Source organism: Setaria italica, chromosome II (assembly GCF_000263155.2).
Source record: "Setaria italica strain Yugu1 chromosome II, Setaria_italica_v2.0, whole genome shotgun sequence".
NCBI lineage: Eukaryota > Viridiplantae > Streptophyta > Magnoliopsida > Poales > Poaceae > Setaria > Setaria italica.
In genome coordinates, this window is record NC_028451.1 from 39,749,614 (window position 1) to 39,772,283 (window position 22,670).

At 48.4% G+C, this 22,670-nt stretch overlaps 4 protein-coding genes across 4 annotated transcripts; 2 read left to right on the forward strand and 2 right to left on the reverse strand.

Annotated features, from left to right (window-relative positions):
• Positions 1–6,448: 6,448 nt before the first annotated feature.
• Positions 6,449–8,979, reverse strand: LOC101763051 (probable purine permease 5). The gene is made up of 2 exons (XM_004957555.4): positions 8,748–8,979; positions 6,449–7,636 (listed from the first exon to the last, which is right to left on the reverse strand). Exons 1-2 carry the CDS (start codon positions 8,803–8,805, stop codon positions 6,555–6,557), a joined length of 1,140 nt encoding a protein of 379 aa, XP_004957612.1. The 5' UTR covers positions 8,806–8,979; the 3' UTR covers positions 6,449–6,554.
• A 1,537-nt stretch (positions 8,980–10,516) lies between these two features.
• On the reverse strand, positions 10,517–13,721 carry LOC101763457 (cytochrome b561, DM13 and DOMON domain-containing protein At5g54830). The gene has a single exon (XM_004957556.4). It carries the CDS (start codon positions 13,589–13,591, stop codon positions 10,928–10,930), a length of 2,664 nt encoding a protein of 887 aa, XP_004957613.1. The 5' UTR covers positions 13,592–13,721; the 3' UTR covers positions 10,517–10,927.
• Positions 13,722–17,668: 3,947 nt separating this feature from the next.
• LOC101763864 (transmembrane 9 superfamily member 8) lies at positions 17,669–21,288 on the forward strand. Its single transcript, XM_004957557.3, has 7 exons — positions 17,669–17,928; positions 18,584–18,748; positions 18,848–18,957; positions 19,039–19,144; positions 19,263–19,375; positions 19,465–19,618; positions 19,749–21,288. Exons 1-7 carry the CDS (start codon positions 17,815–17,817, stop codon positions 20,904–20,906), a joined length of 1,920 nt encoding a protein of 639 aa, XP_004957614.1. The 5' UTR covers positions 17,669–17,814; the 3' UTR covers positions 20,907–21,288.
• Positions 21,289–21,752: 464 nt separating this feature from the next.
• On the forward strand, positions 21,753–22,628 carry LOC101765206 (lamin-like protein). The gene is made up of 2 exons (XM_004957561.3): positions 21,753–22,045; positions 22,176–22,628. Exons 1-2 carry the CDS (start codon positions 21,889–21,891, stop codon positions 22,517–22,519), a joined length of 501 nt encoding a protein of 166 aa, XP_004957618.1. The 5' UTR covers positions 21,753–21,888; the 3' UTR covers positions 22,520–22,628.
• The last annotated feature ends 42 nt before the right edge of the window (positions 22,629–22,670 follow it).

Consider the following 22,670-nt stretch of genomic DNA (forward strand, 5'->3'; position numbering starts at 1 on the left):
ATCGCGGGGCAAGAGAGTTCCACTGACTTAGTTTGCTGTGTTGAAATCACAACACAACGGATCGGAGCTGCATGCATGCAACTAAATCCCATATACATGCATGCATATATATCATGGTCCAAATTAACACGTTGCTGGCAGATGCGCTCATGCAATGCGTGCGCACACCGCTAGCTTCAGGTTGCACAAAATGACAAATCACAGGTGGACTAGGGCCACTGAAGCAGCTGCGGCCGCTGCGGCGGCGGAGACGAGAAGCTTCTCCAACGTGGCGACGCCTCGGTCGGGAGGGAGGGCGCGCGCTCCAGGGCCAGGAGGTGCCATCCTGACGAAGATCGTCAGTACCGCAAGGCAGACCGCGACCCCCATGAGGGCGGCGGCGGCGGCTCCTCGGGGGCTGGTGCTCGGGAACGGCCCGGCTGGAAAGGCAAAGGCAACCACGAGAAGGGCTCTGGCAATGGCGAGGTACCCGTCCATTGTTGGCGTAGCTAGAGCTAGAGCTAGGTTGTGCCGCGATTGAGATACCGGTAATAATTAAGGCGACCAGGCATCGATGTTGGGGGCGGGGATTGTCGATCTCCTATATATAGCCAGCTTTGGTGGTGGGAGCTCAGCTAGATGACTAGATCGCGACTCTCTCCTGTTGGCCAATCAGCTGATATGTTTGGTTTGTTACGTTGGCAGCATAGACGAGGCTGTACGTCCTTGTCAGCACAAGAACATGCTCTCTTGTCTCTCTTGTTCTTTTTGACGGTGGCAGCTAGGTTTACTACCGATTGCGGCCGCTACGTGATTATTGGTCGATCAGTTTTGGGAGCCTTGGTTTGTCAGTATATATTTTAGAAGGCATAGCATAGGCCTACCTCAGCGTCGACGACGCAAGCTACTTTTGCGTGTGCTGCTGGGAGCTGGGCTGCGGTATGGGCCTACAAGGCTGGCCTGCTACTGAAGCACGACGAAGATATATGGCTGGGCCCCTCTTAGGCCAGCACACTCACATCCATCATCATCCCCTGTGGCCCAGGATGGCTGGATGGGCCCTGCATGTGCCGCTGGCCATCACAACAGACATATATGCACTACAAATTTTCAGCTGCAGCCTGCAGGACAAAGAAAAACCTAGTGTAATATTTTCAAATTACTATTCGTATTGATTTTTCTAAATACAGAAAATCCAAAACGAATAGTAATTTGGGATGAAGCGAGTATATACATGCATCGTGTTGCAAATCATATCGTAGCTCAGCTAAACTCAATACTTGAAATTTTCCCGCATCTCTAGCAGTCTAGCTAGCTCATGGAGCTAGAGATGACCAATACTATTACCAAATTAAAAGCTTCTGCAAACAAGGCCCTACGTGTATGAGTAGTTGAGTACATGTACGTGGAGACGCCCGCGTTAACCCCCTCCCTCCCTCCCTCTCTCTCTAAAACAGCCATATGCATGAGTGGCGCGGCGTCGTGCATTGTACTGTGATGACCGATGACGAGGCCAATGCATCCATATAGTGCAGCGCGGTTCTAGAGAAAGTACAGCAGGCACATCGTCGACCAGGAGGAAGAATAATGGGAGGGAGTGGAGATCCATCCAGGAGATGCACGCCTGAGAGCAGTCATCACCTACCTGCTAGCAGTCCCTGACGACGGCTCCCAAGTCCGAACTGAAAGACGTAGTATAGCGGTGCACAAGGCCAAAGTGTAGCAGCCTGCATTATATTGGATCAGCTTCACTTTATAACCATGTATCGATCTGCCCCTAGCCCTCTTCCTCCAAGGAAAAAAAACGGGGGGTGTGAAAGCTATGGGCAGGTGGCTCCTCGTTACAACTAAGGGACGCGTATACGGATGGGACATTTTTTTTTTGATAAATAATGTGGATGGGATTATGTTCCAGTCTGTACACGGAGAGATTCCATGATATTTTTTTTTTTGAAATTGTAGACCCGACAGACATTACCGGGTTTGTATTAATTAATAGAGAAGATAGTTACATGGGCCTAAGTCAAACAAATAACCGCCGTTTCATTGCATGGTCGTTATTTAACAGCTGATAGGAGTATATGTATATATACATATAGACCTCGGTGTTGTCGATTTGCCGGAGGATTTGGCCAAGATTTCTACTGTGCGTGCTACCATCTCCCAGAAAATTAATGGAGAGAATCCTTAATGAGCACATTAAGATATCAGTGAGTACGTCAGGTCGGTCACAGTTCTTGCACACCTGCCTGGCAAAGACAAATGACATCTCTCTAGGGTCCTGGAGCCCGCGGTGTATCTTGTTCTCTATCCCGGCCACATACAACGATGTTCCGCTCTAAATTTACGAGCGTACCAGGAATGGAAATGGTTGGCGGGGATCAGCCCAGCTTCGAAAGAAAGAGATCGACATCGTCGCGGCGGGTGACATCGTTTAATTTGGCGGCATAAAGCACAGCTCCGCAGGATCTGATAAAAGCAAGGCTGATGATGTACCTGTTTACTCCTAGTCCTATGCAAGTAAGTTGGACATTCCTAACAATTCCGGCTGGCGCCGCCGCTGATGCCAAAGACGGTACCGTCGCCTTTTTCCGATGCATTTTTTACGTTGCATAGAATAGTCTTTTTATTCTTATTACAGAGACGATGAACATGATGACCCAATCAACATGTGTATGTATAGTTCACGTACTATAGCCTTTTGTTTTAGAACACACAGCTTACAATAGCATTTTTTTTAAGAACACAACTCACAAATAGCTCTGAGTCTATGCCCGAAAAAAAAAGCTCGGAGTCTTCTGCAAGACACCGGTGGAAAAGTGAGCATTAGACTAATACCTCTTTTAGTCCTAGGTCCAAATTCATCCGAGATTTTTTTTGAAGGATGGAAGGCTACCAAGTGCATACATCTAGATTTTTTTTGAGCACGCACGTACACGTACTCCACACTCTAGTGCGCACATATGCATGCGCACACTACATGGCGCCACCACAGAGCGCTCGAATCGATCAGTTTGGCTTCTGAAAAGAGAATTAATGAATCGGGAGTTCAGATATAAAAAAGATGCAGTTGGGGGGACTGCAAAAATATAATAAGCTGCCCATGCATTATTCAGGAGTACCTAGGCTTTATTCAGGCGCCCGTCCGTGCGTGCGCACCTGTCTTATTTTACACACGCCAGGCCACCGGGCGACGACAGCAGCCATGGCGGCAGCTGCTCCAACCGCGACCTGGAACCTCTGGAGACGAACGTGTCCGCCAGGAGCAACTCTGCCGTGGATTTCTGCCATACCGAGGAAGAAGGCCACGGGCGTCAACAGGACGGAGGCGACCGCGTAGAACGATGCTGCGGCTCCGGCGAGATGACCGGCCCAGCACAGGGCTTCACCGAACGCAAGGCGGACGAGAGCCATGCATGGCGAGGGCAGTGTACCTGTCCATTAGGGATTATTGCTAGGGATCAGCCGAGCAGGTGGTAGAAATATATCTACATGTATAGTTAGGGTACGTAGTCTGTTGCTGTGTCCCAAGTTCGAGGGGAAATGTTGTACCGGCAATGTCAATTGCCTCTTTAAATTAGTTTATTTATTTGGAGGGGGAGCTGAATATTCAGGGACGGAGCCAGACCGCCGGGGTCACTGCGCTTTGTGAATCGTAGTTTCCATAGGATTCACCGATTCAGGCCGAAAACTATTTCCTTTTCGTAAACAAATTTTTTTTCAAAGGATTCATGAAATTTCATCAGGTCGGCTGACCCCAATAACAATAGCTACCTCCGCCCCTGCTTTGTTAAGTCCGCCCGCGCGCTCCGGAGAACAAACAAGACCGTTGGCCTCATCAACTTGTAAGTCTGTTTTTTTTTTCTTTTTTGGTTTCAGTCGCTTCCCTCTTTCGTTTATTTTCCCCGTCGTTCGTGTACGCAACCATCTTTTCTCAGATTTTAAAAAGTTTTTATACAGTGCACACATGTCTTGTACTTGTCAGTTTCCGTGATTAATTTCCAATACGCGCCGGATTTTGCAGGCACTACAGCGGTAGAGCCCTTGTCAGTTTTTTTTCCCTCGATCATCCGACGCGGCGGGCTGTCGAAGGACCCATCAACGAGCATCAGTGAAAAGCGCGCTGTCGGATTTTAGCAATAGTGTCCTGTGGAAGCAGGCCACGAGACTCGGGACTTGGGAGTGTGCACTCGAACGCTCACAAGCAACACTACAGACGAAGGCCAAAGCAAAACCCAGCCCTAAACGCTCTAATCGAGTCACAGGGCAACGAAAGCATGAGAAGATGGCAGGAAACACACGGGACCGGAGAACGGATTTTATACCGCCGGCCCACGTGTGCGCATACTTCTTCTTGGTTGTCCGCATTGGGGACCTCGGCACTATTGTGCGACCAGAAAGCATGGGAACCTCCGAGGCTCCGAGCAATGCTGCATTGGGAGGACAGCCTGCGGGCGCCAGTCATCTTCCATTTAAGATTTCTCCAACGAGTCAGTAGTCTGGCCTCTACTTCCCGGCCAAATCCGCCGTCCATCGGGGTTCTCGTCGTCATGAAACAGTAGAAATGATGACGCCCGAAAGCTCCTTTAAAAGCTGCCAGATTGCCCCCTTTTTGTTCCTCTGCTCCAGAGCATTGCTCAGCAACGGGGAACCACACGGCACTCTCTAGATCAGACAAGAACTCGCCGAAACACTGCTCATCGTGCATCTTGCCGATTTTACACCTGTTCGCTTAAGCTTATTCAGCCGGCTTATCAGCCACCGAACAGTGTTTTTCTCTCACAACAAATCAGCCGTTTCAGCTTTTCAGCCGGCTTATAAGTTCAGCCGAACAGGCTAGTACATCTATGCACTTAGCATAGCAAATATACATATACACAAGAGTGATAGAGCATGTGGGGGCAATAGCCCCCTTTGTTCCCTACTACATAACTCTGTGCGGAACTGATAAGACAAGAGCTTGGTGAAACACTATTCATCATCTTGCTATGAACACATGCTAACTCCTAAAGCAATTTAACATATACATATACACTTAACATAGCAAATACACATATACACACGAGCAGTCACGGAGGGCGATACAATTTTAGGAGGGGTGGGAGTGAGGGCAATTATCAAATGTCAAGAAACAGTTAACACAAGTAGTGTCCTAAAAAAGAACTATTAGAGAGTCTATATTCATGATTCTATGAACGTATAGCTAGAAAATAACACGCCACTGATCTGGATTCAAGTACTCTTTTTTTTTGCTAGCGGCTGGCAATCAAGGAGCAGAGGCAAGGGTACACACTCGTGAGAGCTCCTGTTGTCCGTAGCCATGCTCATGTAGGTTCAAATGGGGGTAAGGAATTAGAAATGCAATACTAGGAACCGTGAAATGGTGCTAACAGTTTCCAGTTTGTGCCGTACAATGTACATAAACCTAATCATTTAAGCATACATATATCTTTATAAATATATAATTGGTCTCCACTAGGCTCCGCCCTGTACAAGAGTGGTGGAGCATGAGGGGCAATAGTCCCCCATATTCCCTATTATTCTCTCCGTCCCAAATTATTATTCGTTTTAGCTTTTCTAGATATATAACTTTTACTATGTATCTACATATAATATATTAGGTGCATGTCAAAGGTTATGTATAAAAAAATCAAAATGAATAGTAATTTGGGACGGAGCACTTCTGCATGATGACTAAGAATTTTTTTTTAAAAAAACAAAGATGCAAGAGTCGGCTACAATTGACTGACGTAATTGATGTGGTTGGGATTCGAACCCGAGACCTCTAACCCTAATAACATATTAAGTTACATGTAACGATCAATTCAATCACTAAGTTTAAACTAATACACAAAAGATGGTCAATTATACTTCGACAAGAATGGAGAGAAACGGAATTCTACGTTGACCTATGGAGTACGATGAAGCCTGGATGTTTGGTAACCAATTAGGGATGCAAGTGGTGTATCCAATGGTATTTTCTAGTCACTTGTTTAGTTTACTTTTTCTTAAATTAATTAGGGTGTGCATTTAGTCCTTTTTTAGCAAGTTTTGGATCGAAACATCCCTGTAACAAATACACATTTAGAAAATTTCTCCTCTTTTAAGGAAAGAGTTACACAGCTTCCACAGAAGTGTACGAAAAATGAACAGAGAAAAAACAGTTAATCCATATTTTGCCTGCACCTTCACGAACCCTGCCTTACCCTGCCTTGGCAACTTATCACATTACCATTGTCTGTCTGGCTCCTCTCCCAGCAACATTCGTGCACGGGCATGATGCAAGGGGCCAACAGACATCACACATGCATGTGTAGTTGTTCGGTCAATGGCTCAGCGCCTCAGCGTAAGGTAGTGGTGCACTGATGCTTCAGGTCCTGTTTGGAGTCTCGGTTGGTGTTCTTGATCCCGCCCTTTGGGTTCAATGGTTGTTCGTAGTAGTAGCTAGTTGTGATTTGTTGTTACAAACTATAGAACCTTTGCACATTCTCAGGAAAAAATATTTTTTTTGCAGCGAGCCTCAAAAAGAAAAAGTTTGAGACTTTTAGTCATGTGCCAGCACTGAAGTTATCATATCAACTTGTTGACGTTTTCTTGACAGAGGAGTGTCCAACCATGTAGGACGCGAACCCCCACACCGTGATCACCAGCGCCAAAATCTTGAACCCGCTCATCGGGTCATGGAACCAGATCACGGCGGCGACGCTCGTCAGCGGCACCCTGACAGCGTTCAGCACGCCGGCGAGGACGGTCGACGCCAGGAACAGCACGCCGGTGCCGCCGAGCACGCCCAGCTGGAACGTGACGGCCGTCCACACCATCACGTTCGCGTACGCGGCCTCGCCGCCGTGCGCGAACCGCGCCGCCTCGCGCCGCATCGCCGGGAAGCCCTCGGCGACGGCGAGCCCCGCGGAGGTGAACGCGAACGCGCAGAGCGACACCGCCGCCTGCTGCTCCAGCACCACGTGGAAGGACCGCCTGCCGAGGACCCTGTCGAAGACGAGCTCCGAGAGCGCGAAGATGAGGCCGTGGAGCGCCGACCCGAGCACGTCCAGGACGAAGCCGAGCGCGTACTGGCGCGCCGTGACGCCGGGGGGCCTGTCCGACCCGGAGTCCAGAGCGACGATCACGACGCCGGCCGTGATCACGACGACGGCGTTGATGGAGGAAAGGTTCAGCCTGTTCTTGGCGATGGCGCGGCCGAAGAGCGCGGAGAAGGCGAGCGACGACGCGGCGACGAGCGAGGCCGTGGACGCCGGGAGGTACGCGTACGCCCACGCGTACATGAGGTTGTCGGCGGCGCTGAGGAAGCCGAGGAGCACGTACCAGGAGCACAGCGCCAGCGACAGAGGCGTCGGTGACGCCTTGCTGAGGAGGTAGAGCGGGAGCAGGAGCAGCGCGGGCAGGGGCCAGCCCGCAACGGCCGCCCACGACAGGATCCACTTGCTCTGGCCGCCGTCGGTGTAGTAGAGCCGGGAGAGGAGGCTCGAGGCCGGGAACGCGGTGAGCATCGCGCCGCTGCTCAGGAACAGTAGTAGCCAGAAGGAGAAAGGCTTGCTCCGGTAGGTCTCCAGCGAGGCGGCGATCACCTCGGCTGCTTTCTGTTTCAGCGACGGTGACTGATTTGGCTCCGAGATCTCGTCCTCCATTTCAGCATCTGTTACAAGTAGCAAAGAAATTTGAAATTCAGACATGCTAGCCAGGAACAGCTTGGTGACATGCAAAATGAAAAGAAAACGAAGCTGAAGATCATCATAATTACTGAACTGATGACATGATCTAAGGGCAGCAATACTAAAATCTACAGTGATCTCTGTGATTTGATAAGGAATGAACATATGGAGCTTGGCAGCCGGGAACATGGAACGTGGTCATGTTCCTCGTCCCGGGAACGATTACATTCTGGGAACGGGAACAATTAGTACCACGTTCCCGATAATATCGTTCCAGGAACATGGCTGCTATGGAGTGAAATTTGGTCGGTTCAGAAGTTGGATATTCTGAGTCTGGGTCAAACTGATGCTACTCAAGTTCTTTCGCCTTTTGCGAAGAGTTTGAGAGTTGAAACAGAGGTAGTAACGTATTGCAATTTGTAAACTATGAGTACAATAGTACATGCATTGGAAGGTAGAATCCCTGTGGACGAGCTGAGATACTTGGATGTGAACAGTTACCCAGAAATAAGGCCTTTTAGAAAAAAAGGGCCAACCACCTTCCAATCATCCATGTACGGCCACGACCAATTAATTCTTTTGCTTAACGACATGTTTGTGGGGTCTATTAAATAAGTAAAGCAAAAGCTCCTATAACTGCGCTTGTTTTGAGCTTACTACTTTAGTTCCTAGACAGCGTGCTACTCGTTGCAATTTCGAAGGCTCCACGCACACCACCACACACCCGCGAGGTAGCTGGTAAGCACTTTTACCATCTCTGTTGACTAGGTTTCACAGAAATCAACTGGATCATGAAAAAAACAGGTTGGGTACGTGTGGCGCTCAAGACGCGATTCTGATGCCACCGAGAAGAGCAGCCGACCGGTTTCTAGAGAGCCAACACCGTCAAGAGAACCCAGAATCAAAGACAGAGTCAAGCAGAATCCACCCATCTTTCAGCCTCGTTTAACCAGTGCAAGACCCAAACCATGATGCGAGAATCGTACTGGATAAAGGGTGAGGGGAGGATTCAGCAGCCCTAGAAGAGAGGAAACCGACCGAATTTCCCCTGGGAGGAAGCAAATTAAGAGTAATCGACAGGAATCGGGATCAGACCTTGGGATGCGACCCGGATGGCGTGGTGACGGTGGCCGCCGCCGTCTTCCTCCTCCATCCTCCCGCTGCAAGCAACTAACTGCCTGGGTGGTCGAGGCGAGACCTACTCCAGCTGCAAGAGACCACACTCTTGCTGCCGATTACGGTGGCGACCCCCGCGCCCCTGATTTTGTAGCCCTGACTTCCTCTGACCTCTGACCACGACCCTGCAACGGAGGGAGATGGCTGGGTTGGTGGCCCGGCGTACGTGTATCCAAGGGCCCTAGCGTCGCGCTCGGCTCGGATTCCAGCCGTGGAAATCTATCGATGGGGACCATGAAGACGCAGAATCTTATCAAGGAATTAGTGCATGAACGCGCGAAGCCACTACTATGGCCTTCTTAAAGGCCTGTTTAGCAACCATGTGTTAAAGTTTAACACTTGTCACATCGGATGTTTGAATGCTAATTAGGAGTATTAAACATAGGCTAATTACAAAACTAATTGCACAGATGGAGTGTAATTCACGAGACGAATCTATTAAGCCTAATTAGTCCATGATTTGACAATGTGGTGCTACAGTAACCAATTGCTAATGATGGATTAATTAGGCTTAATAGATTCGTCTCGCAAATTAGCACAGCGTTCTGCAATTAGTTTTATAATTAGCTCATATTTAGTTCTCCTAATTAGCATCCGAACATCCGATGTGACACTGTTAAAGTTTAACACCTCGTATCCAAACACCCCTTAAAGTCACCCTTAAATACCAACTTTGACACTATGAAAAAGAAGATTCCCCATCACATCAAACTTGCGGTACATGCATGGAGTACTGAATGTAGACGAAATCAAAAACTAATTGCACAGTTTTGTTGTAATTTGCGAAACGAATCTTTTGAGCCTAATTAGTCAATATTTAAACAATAATTCACAAATACAAACGAAACGCTACAGTGTTGCTATAGTAATTTGGACACCTCAAAGTTGGGCAACTAAAGCCTAGGTGTATAATGTATCCGTGCACGGGGCCGGGTGTGTCCTTTGAGGATACTGTATCGCACAAGTCGTGTCACCGTGGGAAATCATCCTTTCGGCGTTGTTCGCTTATTACGGCTCCGGCGCGTCCGGGCGCAGGCCAACCCGGAGGAGCCGGTGCCGGCAGGGCGGCGCTAGGCGTCAAGTGGCCACGAGCTGCCAGCCGCCGCCGCGGGCGCCACGAGCGGGCACGCAGTAGGTAGCGCACGCAGAAACCGTCGCGCGCCATCCTCGGCGTCGGCGTGGTCCACGCCACCGGGGCTCGGCACGGCAAAACGCACGCGAGGCACACGGCGGCCTCCGCCACAATCTTGGAGCTGATTGACCGAGCACGAATGGATGGATTCAGCGCGCGCACAAACTGCAATGGCCTGCCGCGACAAGAAGCTAATACGACCTCGTCCCGTTGAACTGGTGGTCAGCAGACAGCAGGACTTCAGCATGTGGCGAGCTCTGGAGATGCTAGTCACCATACACGTCCAGACTGGTGGAATGCAAACAACCTTTTGTTTGCAACTTGCAGATAATCTATGCACACAATTGTGCCACGAAAGATACTGTCAGCATCACGTAATTGCGCTTTACTGACAAGTGACAACATGTAGTGTAACAGGCCTAACATGCAATCATTTAACACATGATGATAATGTTCCAATGCTCGTGGACAACAATGGAGCACTTTTCAAGGATATTCTACATCTAAGGAGACACTGAGCACAAGCAATCAGCCCATACAGCAACACATTTTCCCCTCATTCCGGTAGTGAATAAATATGACTTCAGATATATGGATATGGTACAAAATTCATGGCATCTTTGGATACTCGGCGCATGTATTGCTGCTGTGAATCGTATGGGCACCTCAATTAATTCTTTCCCTCTATAAATCTGAATAGTAAAAAAGAATCACTAGGGCAATGTGGCAAATTATACCTGTCTATTGTCAAAAGAATGTACACTATACAATGTAATGCATGAAATTGGGACAGAATTTGAACATCTTGTCTAGCCTGGAACCATTCTGCCGTAGTAGGAACCACCATGAAAACTCCCCAGTCCAGACTTCTAACGAGCAGAAAATTGTCATGCCGGTGGACCTCACCATCCATATAACAGAATAGAGAATAAACAGGTGTATCTGTATCTGACCGATTTGATCTACATCATCTATTGAGAGGTTCAAGCTGCACCTCCATCACACCAGAAGTACTAGAATCCGAATTCCTGGCTGTACCGTCAGGATGCAAAAGATCAACCGAATCATCTTCCTCGGTGTTGCCTAGTACCCAGTGCCCTCTGACACTTCTGTTGCTGCTCATTCTTTTGACCTCCTTATATTCCAAGCTCAGCACAATAACGATAACTGAAAGCACCCACAGCATTAAGGCCCAAGTGAGCTCCTCTACATTCTCACTGTCGTACCTATGGCCTAAATGCTTCATTCCCGTGAAAAGCGCCACAATTCCGACGATAATCGCCGACCTGCCTGTGATAACATGCAGGTACTCCCACAGGATCCGATTCCGAGATGGAACCTCCCCATTAGCTGGTTTACTAGGCCGGAATTTAGCATTTAGTGGCTGCAAAACTGCCAATAATAGGGCCAGCACACCAAACTTAACATGCACTGAGCTGACAAAGAAGCCTCGGAGCTCAGCTGCAGCGAAAAGAACGCCAAGAAACATTATAGCAATTCCTGAATACTGCAGGTAGACATGTATTTGGTACCACCCATCACCTTTCAAGCTCTTCAAATACCGGGCAGCCATTATTCCACCGGGAAGCAAGATGCCCCAGGCAACAAACATCATAAACCCATGAACAGCCAGAACAGGACGCAAATCCTGTTCTGCCTCAGCCGAACCTCTCAACAACAGAACTCGTATAGGCCGACTGCTTGTGACTGAATGCATGTTACTGTCTGTCAGATCATCTCCCGACCAGCTTGCACCCATGGCCCAGACAACCTTAAGGGGTGTGGTTGGATCAATGATGTTCTTGCATTCTACCTTTCCGGTACAGGAAGGTTTAAGAGGGCGGGTGAATTCAAATGTAATAATGCCATTTTCTGACTTACACCGGACAAATGTGATATTCTCAGATGTTGGGTGGATACCTGCTGCACTCTTTCCATCAATCCAATAAGATTTTACTCGCCCAACCCCATCGTTGCCGACCCAAGCAACATAGGCGTAGCTATTCACCATCCCACTCCCAAACCCAATAGCAAGGTACCCACTTTTCTTCTCACCACGAGCTGCTATAGATATAGAATCCGGGGACAGACTCCAAAACAAAGTAACCTGTTGGTCATCTAAAAGAACACTGTTATTATACATGTCGCTAAGGCCTCCATCAACCACTTGAACCTTCCATCCCATCTTCTGTTCATACAGTGACTGATAATAGACTAGATCAGGTGTATTCCGATCAGGCAGCCAAACAAGCACTTTTGGGGTTGCTAGTACACCATGAGCATTAGGCCCACCAGCATATATGACCTCAGTTTTATTCCGCAATGTAGCATTCCCACCAATCGGATCTGAAGTGATATAGAGTGCCACATCATGCCCAGCCTGCACTGAGAACTTCACTGGCACACCCCTCTCGACCTTCAGCAGCGGCGCCTCCTTCTTGTTGATGTAAAGCACCTTGTCAGGGTTTGGTGGGTTTGGGTAGCGCACCGCTGGAGCAGATGTCACCACAAGTGGTGTTTTCCTATCTGCGATAATCCTCTCCTGATCCTCCTTATTGTCTGCGTCCAATGGTCCAAGGCAAGTGTCCACTGTCTCCGATAAATTCAACCGGACAAACCCATAGGTGGTGTCCCTTGGCCCCCCATGGCTTTGAGGGAGGTAGTGCTGCCGCAGCGTGTCCGGCGGCCGCAGCTTCCCAAAGGCCCAAAGCACGTCCATCTCCTCCGCAGCACCCACTGGCACGTCATACTTGGCATCCTCAGAATCAAGCTTCCTAACATACCTCACGAAGGACACTCCATCCCGCCGGTGCCCATACACCAGGATTGAATCGTTCTTCCCGTCCTCATATACCTTATCTGGGCAAACCCCAGACACCGGCGAGTCATCCTTCCCCAGGGTGCACTCGGTGTAGTCGCTTATGTAGTAGTCCTCGGCAAATGGCGTACCTTCCTCTGTGAAGCCGGCGACAACTACATCGGCGTGGATCATGGCGGGGGAGTTGGCCTTGGGATCCGCCCACCCGAATGCCATGTAGTACTCGGAGCCGATGGCCGCCTCGAGGCCGATATCGACGGTGCCGGCGGAGGCGTTGAGCGTCCAGCGGAGGCGGTAGGTCTCCGTCTCCGAGAGGGGGATGCAGTTGTCGAACATGGTGGGCGCCCTCTCGGCGGCGACGGCGGCGGAGGTACCGAGCTCGGGGCCGGTGCCGTTGGGGAGGAAGACGTGGCCGAAGTCGGAGGAGGTGTCCGGGTCGTAGAGCGCGAGGAGGCGCGGGAGCGGGCGGGCGAAGGGGAGCTCGAGGGAGGCGTTCCGGAAGGTGCGGTTGAGCGGGAGCGGCGAGAAGGCGCGGCCGGCGGCGAGGTCGGCCATGGAGGGCCCGTCGGCGGCCCAGAAGCGCGCGGAGGGGGAGGCGGCGAGGAGGTCGAAGCGGGCGAGCTCGAGCGCGCAGGTGCCGTTGGCGGCCAGACGCACCGTGCCGCGGAGCTGGTGCTGCAGCATGGTGAGGTCGGCGGAGAAGTTGGCCGTCAGGTTGGTGTGCGGGCACGACGCGGCGGCCCCCGCGGCCGGGGTGGCGACTAGCAGTAGCAGCGCGCCCGCGAGGAGCGGGAGCAGGGGATCGGCCGCCATGGCCGCGGCCGGGGCGGCGGCGGGCCGGCGGATCGGGATCTGGGGCGGCAGATGGCGGAGGGATCTGGAAACGGAGGGGTTGGAGTTGGGTTTCTGGGGAGGGGGAGGAGGAGGAGGCGCGCAGGCAGGTGGGCGGGCGGGCGGGCGGCGACGCGGTGCGGCTCGGTGCGCGCGAGGCGACCGGACGGCGGGCGGATATTCGCGGTCGCAGGGGGTGGTCCGGTCGCAGGAGGTGGGCGGCTTGCTGGCTGGCCGAGATCCACTTCGGTTTTGGGGAGTAGTGGTCAGGTCGGGTCAGGGTCAGGGTCAGGCGCGGGCGCGGCGGTGGTGGTGGCCGGTGGGGCGACTGGTGCGAGGGCGTGCGAAGGTGCGATGCCGCCGGTAGCCAAGCACAAGCAGCCGCACTGCAAGTCTGCAAGGTGCAGGTGCTGGAATTTCCTGGCAGAGACCTTGTTAAATTTCTTGCCTTCATCCAAATGGTGTACTGAAAAATCTGATGTAACTCCAAAATGTCTCGTTAGCTTAGGAAACTCTTGCGATGCAATTATACTGTTTCAGAAATTCGATAAAGTTGTTGCGTCTAATACAACTCAAGTTACATGAGTTTTGAAACAATTTGCTTAGGCTACGTCTGAGAAGCTTTGTAATGGAACAAAGGCACCGGTGATTGGTGGGCTAGCTACTTCTGTTGCCTGGTTAAAGGCATTCTTTGCTTGATCAGGAGGCAAGGAGGGTATTAAGAAACTTCTAGAGGATCCATGTCTTTGACTTTGACTATTTTCCCATACTTGTACTGTAAGAACAAGAAATTGTAATTCTTAAAAAAAGAACAAGAAATTGTCTCTAGTTCTTCAACCACTGTTGATGAGTAAATCGTCGTTAAATGCTAAGAAATATTTTGCCACTTATGTAGCAAATTATAACCAGGCAGCTATTTTATTTAGGGACAATCTGTAATTTAGTATCGGCATGTCGCTTACAGGTGAGACGTATGACGTATCTTAACATTGAATCGTTGATAATGGCGACTTTCAAAGACAAGACGCTCACGTGTAGTACGAGAAGAGATTACCTTTTTATCTATATATGTTTGTGTTGGGAAGATGTTGATTAGCTTTTTTATAGATGTAGACGTTGATGCAGTTGGACTGTTGGAGAAGCATGAAAAAGAAATAACCATGTGTTCACCCAATCAAGGCATGTGAAGATGGCTTGATAGATGCTTGACAAACATGCCATGAAAAGAGGGACTAAGAGGAAAAAGGAGGGAGATGAAACAAGACACTCCATCCCACCTGCTACGTCAAGTCTACTGTTTTGCAAATATTTTTTTGTAATATTTATATTTCCTTAGCACCTCCACTTTCGATTAACTACCTTCTCCTGTTCCTTTTTTAAGTCAGATTCTACAACACGAGTTTAAATTTATTCTTTCTATTTCATATGAATGAAGTCGGTTAATAGTACAACTCGGAAAAATGGCATAGAGCTCAGAAAAGAACCATTATTCTTTTTTTACCTATTCTTCTATATTTTGATTAGGGAAATAAATGGGTCATATTCGACAACATTTTGAGGAAGACCATGTTATGTTGTGACACAATGAAAAATAAAAACTTTGCCCGCTCATTATCTCAAACGCTTCACTGAAAACCATAATACACTTGGAACTCTTAGCCTAGGTAAACCATAAACTGCTGCTGCGAGCAATTGGACTAGATAGGTTACCATGGAGGAGATGAGGAAAGTGTGTGACCTTTGAATATGTACGTTATGTACAGGGATTAAAACACAAATGGGCATAAAAAACTACAATTGGACTATTTATTAATTAGCAGTACTACATCGTTCTCAATCTCAGTCAAGTTCATCGAAGAAAACATTAGAAGTAAGAACTCAACAATTTAGACAGCTGTCATCCGTAAGAGTATGCCATGTCATACATAACGGTAAAACCGACAATGCATACAACAATTTGTCTACTAGTATGTCTGTATGCTATTTAATTCATGCATAAGCTTATAAAGCAAGATGATCAAGTATAAATTTGATCTTTGTGTACCACTTTATTGCTTATTTAAGAGAATACATAGTTGTGTATTTATTTCTTTTAGAAGCACAAATATAATGTATTTTGCATCAGTATCTATATACGCTGGAACATTTGGGGCGCGTTGCGCGCCCTACCAAGAAAACACTCTAAATATTGATTTCTTTACCAACATGCATCTGCCATTCATCAAATTAAATCAAGATATATGTATATCTGAATTCATTGTTTATCTCTGATCTCATTTCATTTTTTGCAATCAAACACACAAGCACAATAATCATCACCAGATGGATCCGAGACATAAAGGTGAAATAACAGTGGTGACATAACAGTTAGCACATAGTTCAGGAGGTGTAAGAGTGTAGATTAAGAAAAACTTCAGCTCAGCTCCTGAGGCTCCATTCATCTTTTCAGCAATCTTTTTTCAAATCAATGCCGATCAAGTTCATTTTTCTTGAAAGAATCTTCAAAATATCAAAATATGACTGCAACGTCCAAAGATAAAGCACCCGTCAGCACAAGCAATCATGCAAATCAGCAGGCATTACAGTACAAGACAGTAGAAGATACATTCTCATTAGGATCTGGAAATGCAATCCTGTTAGATGCTTCAAAACCTTCAAGTTGGTTTATAAGCTCAAGCAGGGTATGCTGCACTTCACAATCATTGTTGCCAGCTTCAGACTCCATTCTAGCAGATCCTTACATTTAGATATGAGAACATAAATATAATGGTAAGTTAGTTATCCAGATAACTAAGTCCGCATTTTAGAGATAAGAGTAGAAATCCTTTGACCGCTAACTAATCCAAGATTGTAATTAAATTCTTGGTATGACATGGAAAGTAAATCTACTGCAAAGTCTGAAGATATAACAATACTCGATAACAGTTTCTCCATGCTTATTTCATTAGTATAGGAAAGTAACTTCCTAAAAATGGTACAGATAGATCATTCAGACATCTAGCAAATCACGGGTCGGCGCCACTTTTACCTGACCTTGACGCATCGTCAATGGCTTCCAGGATTGGGAACTGAACGGGGAGCCGGGAGGGAATCAGATTTATGGGGGAAATTGGCGTGCACGGATGCAAATTTGCCGCCATGTTCCCGCGCGGCCACGCGAAATCTTCAGCGCCACAGGGGATCAAGCTTCATCATCATCTTCGAGAGCAGGGGGCGTGCAATGGTGCTGGAGCGGGCGATATGGCTTGGGAGCACGAGTCCTCGTCGTCCCTTCATGAGGCGACGGCACCCTCCTCTCCCTTCATTTACTACAGCACATGTCAGATTTTTTTTTGCCATCGTGGACACAAACATATAGCCGTCCACAAACATATAGCCTAGAGACGAGCGTTGTACGTGCCCTTAGCGCGTCGCATAGAATACTACATTCAGTGGCGGAGCTTGAGCAACTAATCAAAGGGGCCAGACATACTAATTTTCTCTGAAAATCAATGAACAATAACCGTTTTACTGTTCATGTAATGGAGATTGTTATCGGGCCTCTGATTCACTAAGCTCCGTCCATGACTACACTCCTAATTTTAGTTCAGCATTAGGGCCTGCTTGCTTGCCAGCCGCACTCTGCCACGTCGCAGGTGCGGCGGCACCAAAAGTTAGGCGCTGATTATCGACGCTACAAGTTTGGCGGCATGAAAACGCGTAGAAAAGAGTCGATTTTCATATGGCTAGCCAAACCTTAAGCAGAAATCAAGTAGGGGCTAAGTGTTATGGCTGTGCCGCAGCTTTGGCTCGGCGAAGTGCGGCGTCCAACCAAACAGCCCTGGAACGTTTGTACAAGCGACGTCAAATTGCCAGGCCTGTGTACACGTACTGCCAAACACCATTATCGCCGGGTCAAACAAGAATCACGCCTCTAGCACATGCCACACGGCATACGAGGTCAAACTCGAACAAAACTAACCGACACCATTTTCCTAATTAAAATTTTCACTAGGGACTTAAACACAAAAGGCTATTTATCGATAAAACCCCCGGGATACCCGTCGCCCGAAGCTTCTTCCTCGCAGCGCGCCGCGCGTCGTCGTCTCTACCCACCCGACCTCGCGCGCCACGCCGAGCCTGCGAGCCATCACCCACCCACCGCCTCGCCTCGCAGATCTCGGGAGCCTGATCCCCCGGGCGGTGACTTCCCCGCCTCCTCAACGATGCGGGCGCCGGCGATGCTCCGGTGCGCCGCGGCGCTCGCGGTCCTGCTCGCCGTCGCCGCGCCGGCCGCCGGGTTCTACCTCCCCGGCGTCGCCCCGAGCGATTTCGGGAAGGTTAGTTGGGTCCCTGGGGCTTTCCTCCCCCTTCGTTGTGCACCTGGGAATGGTTGTGTAACCGTGTTCGTGTTCGGAGCTGGATCTGGTCAACGGGGTGCCGCTCCCGGGGTTGGGATCCAAGATCCTGCTGACCAGCTGGAGGGTTCGTATGTTGTGTGCAGCTTCCCCGATCGTTCATCCGGTTCAGTTAGTCTCGTTCCATACTTCCATAGGTGGGCCTGGGATTCACTTGTTGCACCTCAATTCGCGAGCTACCGCAACCTTTCAATTTGGTTTGCTGTTCTGATTTTCTGTCCCTGATCTGAAACATAACCGCTAGATTTTGATGTGATCAGAAGCTGTGACTTGTGTGGAAAAGTCAACATTGCAATCATGTATCCGTACACTTAACACATAGCTAAGTAGAAGCTAGACGTTGGTGTGGTTTCTGAACAACTACAAAACATTTGAATAAGAGTAACGACTCATAAGTACTAAAGGAGGCGCTAGTACATCATATAATAAGATCTCTTGTGGAGGATTCCTCATGGTAAAGGAGTGACATTCATTGTGTTATCTCCTATTGCAAATTATTATTATACTTTAAAAAAACAAATTATTATTAGACAAGGCTACTGATGAGTTTGCTAAACTGGTCTCATCATTTGTCCAGGGTGATCCGCTTCAAGTGAAGGTGAATAAGTTGACGTCGATCAAGACTCAACTCCCGTATACATATTACTCCCTTCCATTCTGTAAGCCAACTACCATAGTCGACAGTGCTGAGAATCTTGGTGAGGTTCTTCGTGGTGATCGCATTGAGAACTCTCCTTATGTGGTTAGTAATTTATAACATAATAGATTAATTGAGGTTTTATGTCCTTGGTTAAGGTGCCTAATGTAGATTTTATCATTCTGCTTGTTATTTGGGATATAGTTCCAAATGAGAGAGCCCAAGATGTGTCAGATTGTCTGCAAAGCAACCATCAATGAGAAAGAAGCCAAGGAGCTCAAGGAAAAGATAGAGGATGAATACCGTGTGAACATGTAAGGACTATGAACCCATGTGGGTAATTTTACACTTCAGTTAGTGCAGTAATCTCTAAAGCTATATAAGTTTCTTCACAGGATTCTGGACAACCTCCCACTAGTTGTTCCTGTTATAAGGCAAGATAGGAACAGTATTGCTTATCAAGGTGGATATCATGTTGGTGCCAAAGGCCAGTATGCTGGCGTAAGTCATTATGCTCAGCTAATGCTTACCTTTACTTTATGCACTTGGTCTGTCTTTTGTTGGAACGCTTTATCTATTTATTGGACTAATAAATCCTCATATACAAATGTTTTTTCAGAGTAAGGATGAGAAATACTTCATCCACAACCATTTGTCATTTACAGTGAAGTATCACAAGGATGATGATTCAGAACTTTCCAGAATAGTGGGATTTGAGGTTCACCCATACAGGTTTACTTTCAACTTTGCTTGGTGGCATTTATTTCATTATTTGTCTTGTGCTTTATGAAATGGACCTAAGTTGGTACATTTTTTGCCAGTGTCAAGCATCAGTTTGACGATAAATGGAACGGTGTAGACACTCGCTTGAGCACTTGTGATCCTCATGCGAGCAAATTGGTAACTAGCTCGGAGTCTCCTCAGGAGGTTGAAGCTGACAAGGAAATCATATTCACATATGATGTTAAGTTTGAGGTACTGGGTTCAGGAGTTTGCTTAGTTTAACTTTGTTTAGCTGCTCTTGCGTAAGCAGTTTTGTACAAACTAGTACTCCTTGAATGTTTATCTGTGATGATTTTAATGGGACCTTCCACTACTTCTGCAGGATAGTGAGATCAAGTGGGCTTCTCGTTGGGACACCTACCTGTTGATGACTGATGATCAGATTCACTGGTTTTCTATTGTGAACTCACTCATGATTGTGCTTTTCCTATCTGGTATGGTAGCGATGATAATGCTTCGCACTCTCTACAGAGATATATCTAGATACAATCAGCTTGAAACTCAAGAAGAAGCACAAGAGGAAACTGGCTGGAAGCTTGTTCATGGAGATGTGTTCCGTCCTCCAACCAACTCTGACTTACTTTGCGTTTATGTTGGCACTGGTGTCCAATTCTTTGGCATGCTGCTAGTTACGATGGTCTTTGCTGTGTTGGGTTTCCTTTCTCCATCAAACAGGGGAGGGCTGATGACTGCAATGCTTCTAGTCTGGGTTTTGATGGGGCTGCTTGCTGGCTATTCTTCTTCACGCCTCTACAAGATGTTCAAGGGTTCAGAGTGGAAAAAGATTACCCTGCAAACCGCTTTCCTGTTCCCAGGGGTTGCATTCGTTATTTTCTTCATCTTGAATGCTCTTATATGGGGGGAGAAGTCATCCGGTGCTGTTCCTTTCACCACAATGTTTGCCTTGGTCCTCCTCTGGTTTGGCATCTCAGTACCTCTTGTCTTTGTTGGGAGCTATCTTGGGTTCAAAAAACCTGCGATGGAACCTCCAGTGAAGACAAACAAGATTCCACGACAGATTCCTGAGCAAGCTTGGTACATGAATCCAATCTTCACCATTCTGATCGGTGGCATTCTCCCATTTGGAGCAGTTTTCATTGAACTCTTTTTCATCCTCACCTCCATCTGGCTGCACCAGTTCTACTACATCTTTGGCTTCCTCTTCCTTGTATTTGCTATCCTCATCATCACCTGCGCTGAGATCACAATCGTGCTCTGCTATTTCCAGCTCTGCAGTGAGGACTACATGTGGTGGTGGAGGTCTTACCTCACCTCAGGATCCTCCGCTTTATATCTCTTCCTGTACGCGGCTTTCTACTTCTCCACAAAGCTGCAGATTACAAAGCTGGTGTCTGGCATCTTGTACTTCGGGTACATGCTTCTCGCCTCCTATGCCTTCTTTGTGCTGACCGGCACAATTGGTTTCTGTGCCTGCTTCTGGTTCACAAGGTTGATTTACTCGTCAGTGAAGATCGATTAGGTGCAAACAGGACAGAGAATAGAACATGTTTCAGTGATTTGAGTCAAGAGAACTGTATGATTAATGTGGAGTGGGGAATCATTCCCCTTTTTGTTCAGGTTTTCAGGAAAAAGTTGCTTTTTAGGATTTAGTTTATGAATGGTTATGTTTTGTTGTCAGATTATACACCTTAGTGATTTGAGACTGAGAAAAGATATATAAGGCTAAACACATTGTGGTGGAGTTGTACCTTTTGACATTTTTGTGGGTCACAATATAAATTCAATTCATTATGTCCGGTATGCTTGTACTGATTGAATTACTGGTGAGGCTCCAGCACCAGTATGAAATACCCTGATATCAGAAGTGTAACCCCTGTTTTCATAAAGATTACAGTTGGCTCTTTTGCTTCCAATGCTGTGATGTAAATCTAGTGTGTGACAATTTTATAAGTGTGGTGTTATCATTACATGCTACTACCAAAGCTTGCTTGAAGTATCAGCAATTCATTATGAAGCTGCCCTGCATGATTCCCTTAGGGAAATAAAATTATGTGCTGCTATAGCCTATAGCTGTTGTGCTTCTCTTTCGGCGGCTGCCTGTTGCATTCCTCCCTTTTGCGGCGATCGGTGATGGTCGGAACTTGGAAGCGCCGGTCCATGCTCCAGCTCCACCACGTTCCAGTCCAGCTAGGAGAGCGGATGGCGCCGCCAGAAAACGGAGGAAAAGCGGGGTGGCGCGTAAAGGATTCCGTTCCCGCCAAATCTGCTGAAATCCAGTGGTGTCCCAGCAAAAAAGGTGGGCCACGATCTACAGAGAAATCATACTGCTACTCGAGCCTGACACCAAAGGCCGCAATATTATTGGTGCTGCCGCTGTCTCCTCTCCTCCCCGCAAAGCACTCCCACAGTCCCACTTGCTGCTATTTCTCATCGCCGCTCGTATCCTGCGTGCGCACACAGCCGCCGAGCCACGGCCGTTTCGCTCGCCCACAGCGCCCGCCATGTCGTGGCTCCTGGCCGTCGCCGTGCTCGCCGGCTTCGCGGTTGATCTGTCGGCGGCGACGGACCACATCGTGGGCGCCAACCACGGGTGGAACCCCAACATCAACTACTCCCTCTGGTCCGGCAACCAGACCTTCTACGTCGGCGACCTCATCTGTAAGTCCTTCAAAACAAGAAATCCGAAAATCCTTCGCCCTGACGAAGTAGAATGCAGATCCAGTTCAGCTCTAGCTCCAGTTAAGGCATCTATCAATGCTAACGATACTGTGTGGCCGTGCGCGTGCAGCGTTCCGGTACCAGAAGGGGACGCACAACGTGTTCGAGGTGAACGAGACGGGGTACGACAACTGCACCATGGACGGGGTCGCCGGAAACTGGACCTCCGGCAAGGACTTCATCCCGCTCCCCGAGGCCCGCCGCTACTACTTCATCTGCGGCAACGGCTTCTGCCTGCAAGGCATGAAGGTCGCCATCACCGTCCACCCGCTCGCGCGCAACGCCTCCTCATCCAATGGCTCCAGCGGCCACGGCAGCTCCGGCGCGCAGGGAGAGGCCTCCGCGGCGGCGCTCGGGACGAGGAGCGCCGCATGGCTGCCAGCGCTCGCGGCCGCCGTTGCTGCTATCTGTTAGGAGTTGGATTCCCAGATTTCTCTGAACATTTTTGTTTTATTATCTCTGTGTTCTGCTCCTTTTGCTCCCATTTCATGGGTCTTCATCAAATTTGCATCAACTTCTCTGCAAGCGAGACTGCCTGTCTCGAGTGATGTTGAGCGGAGAGAGA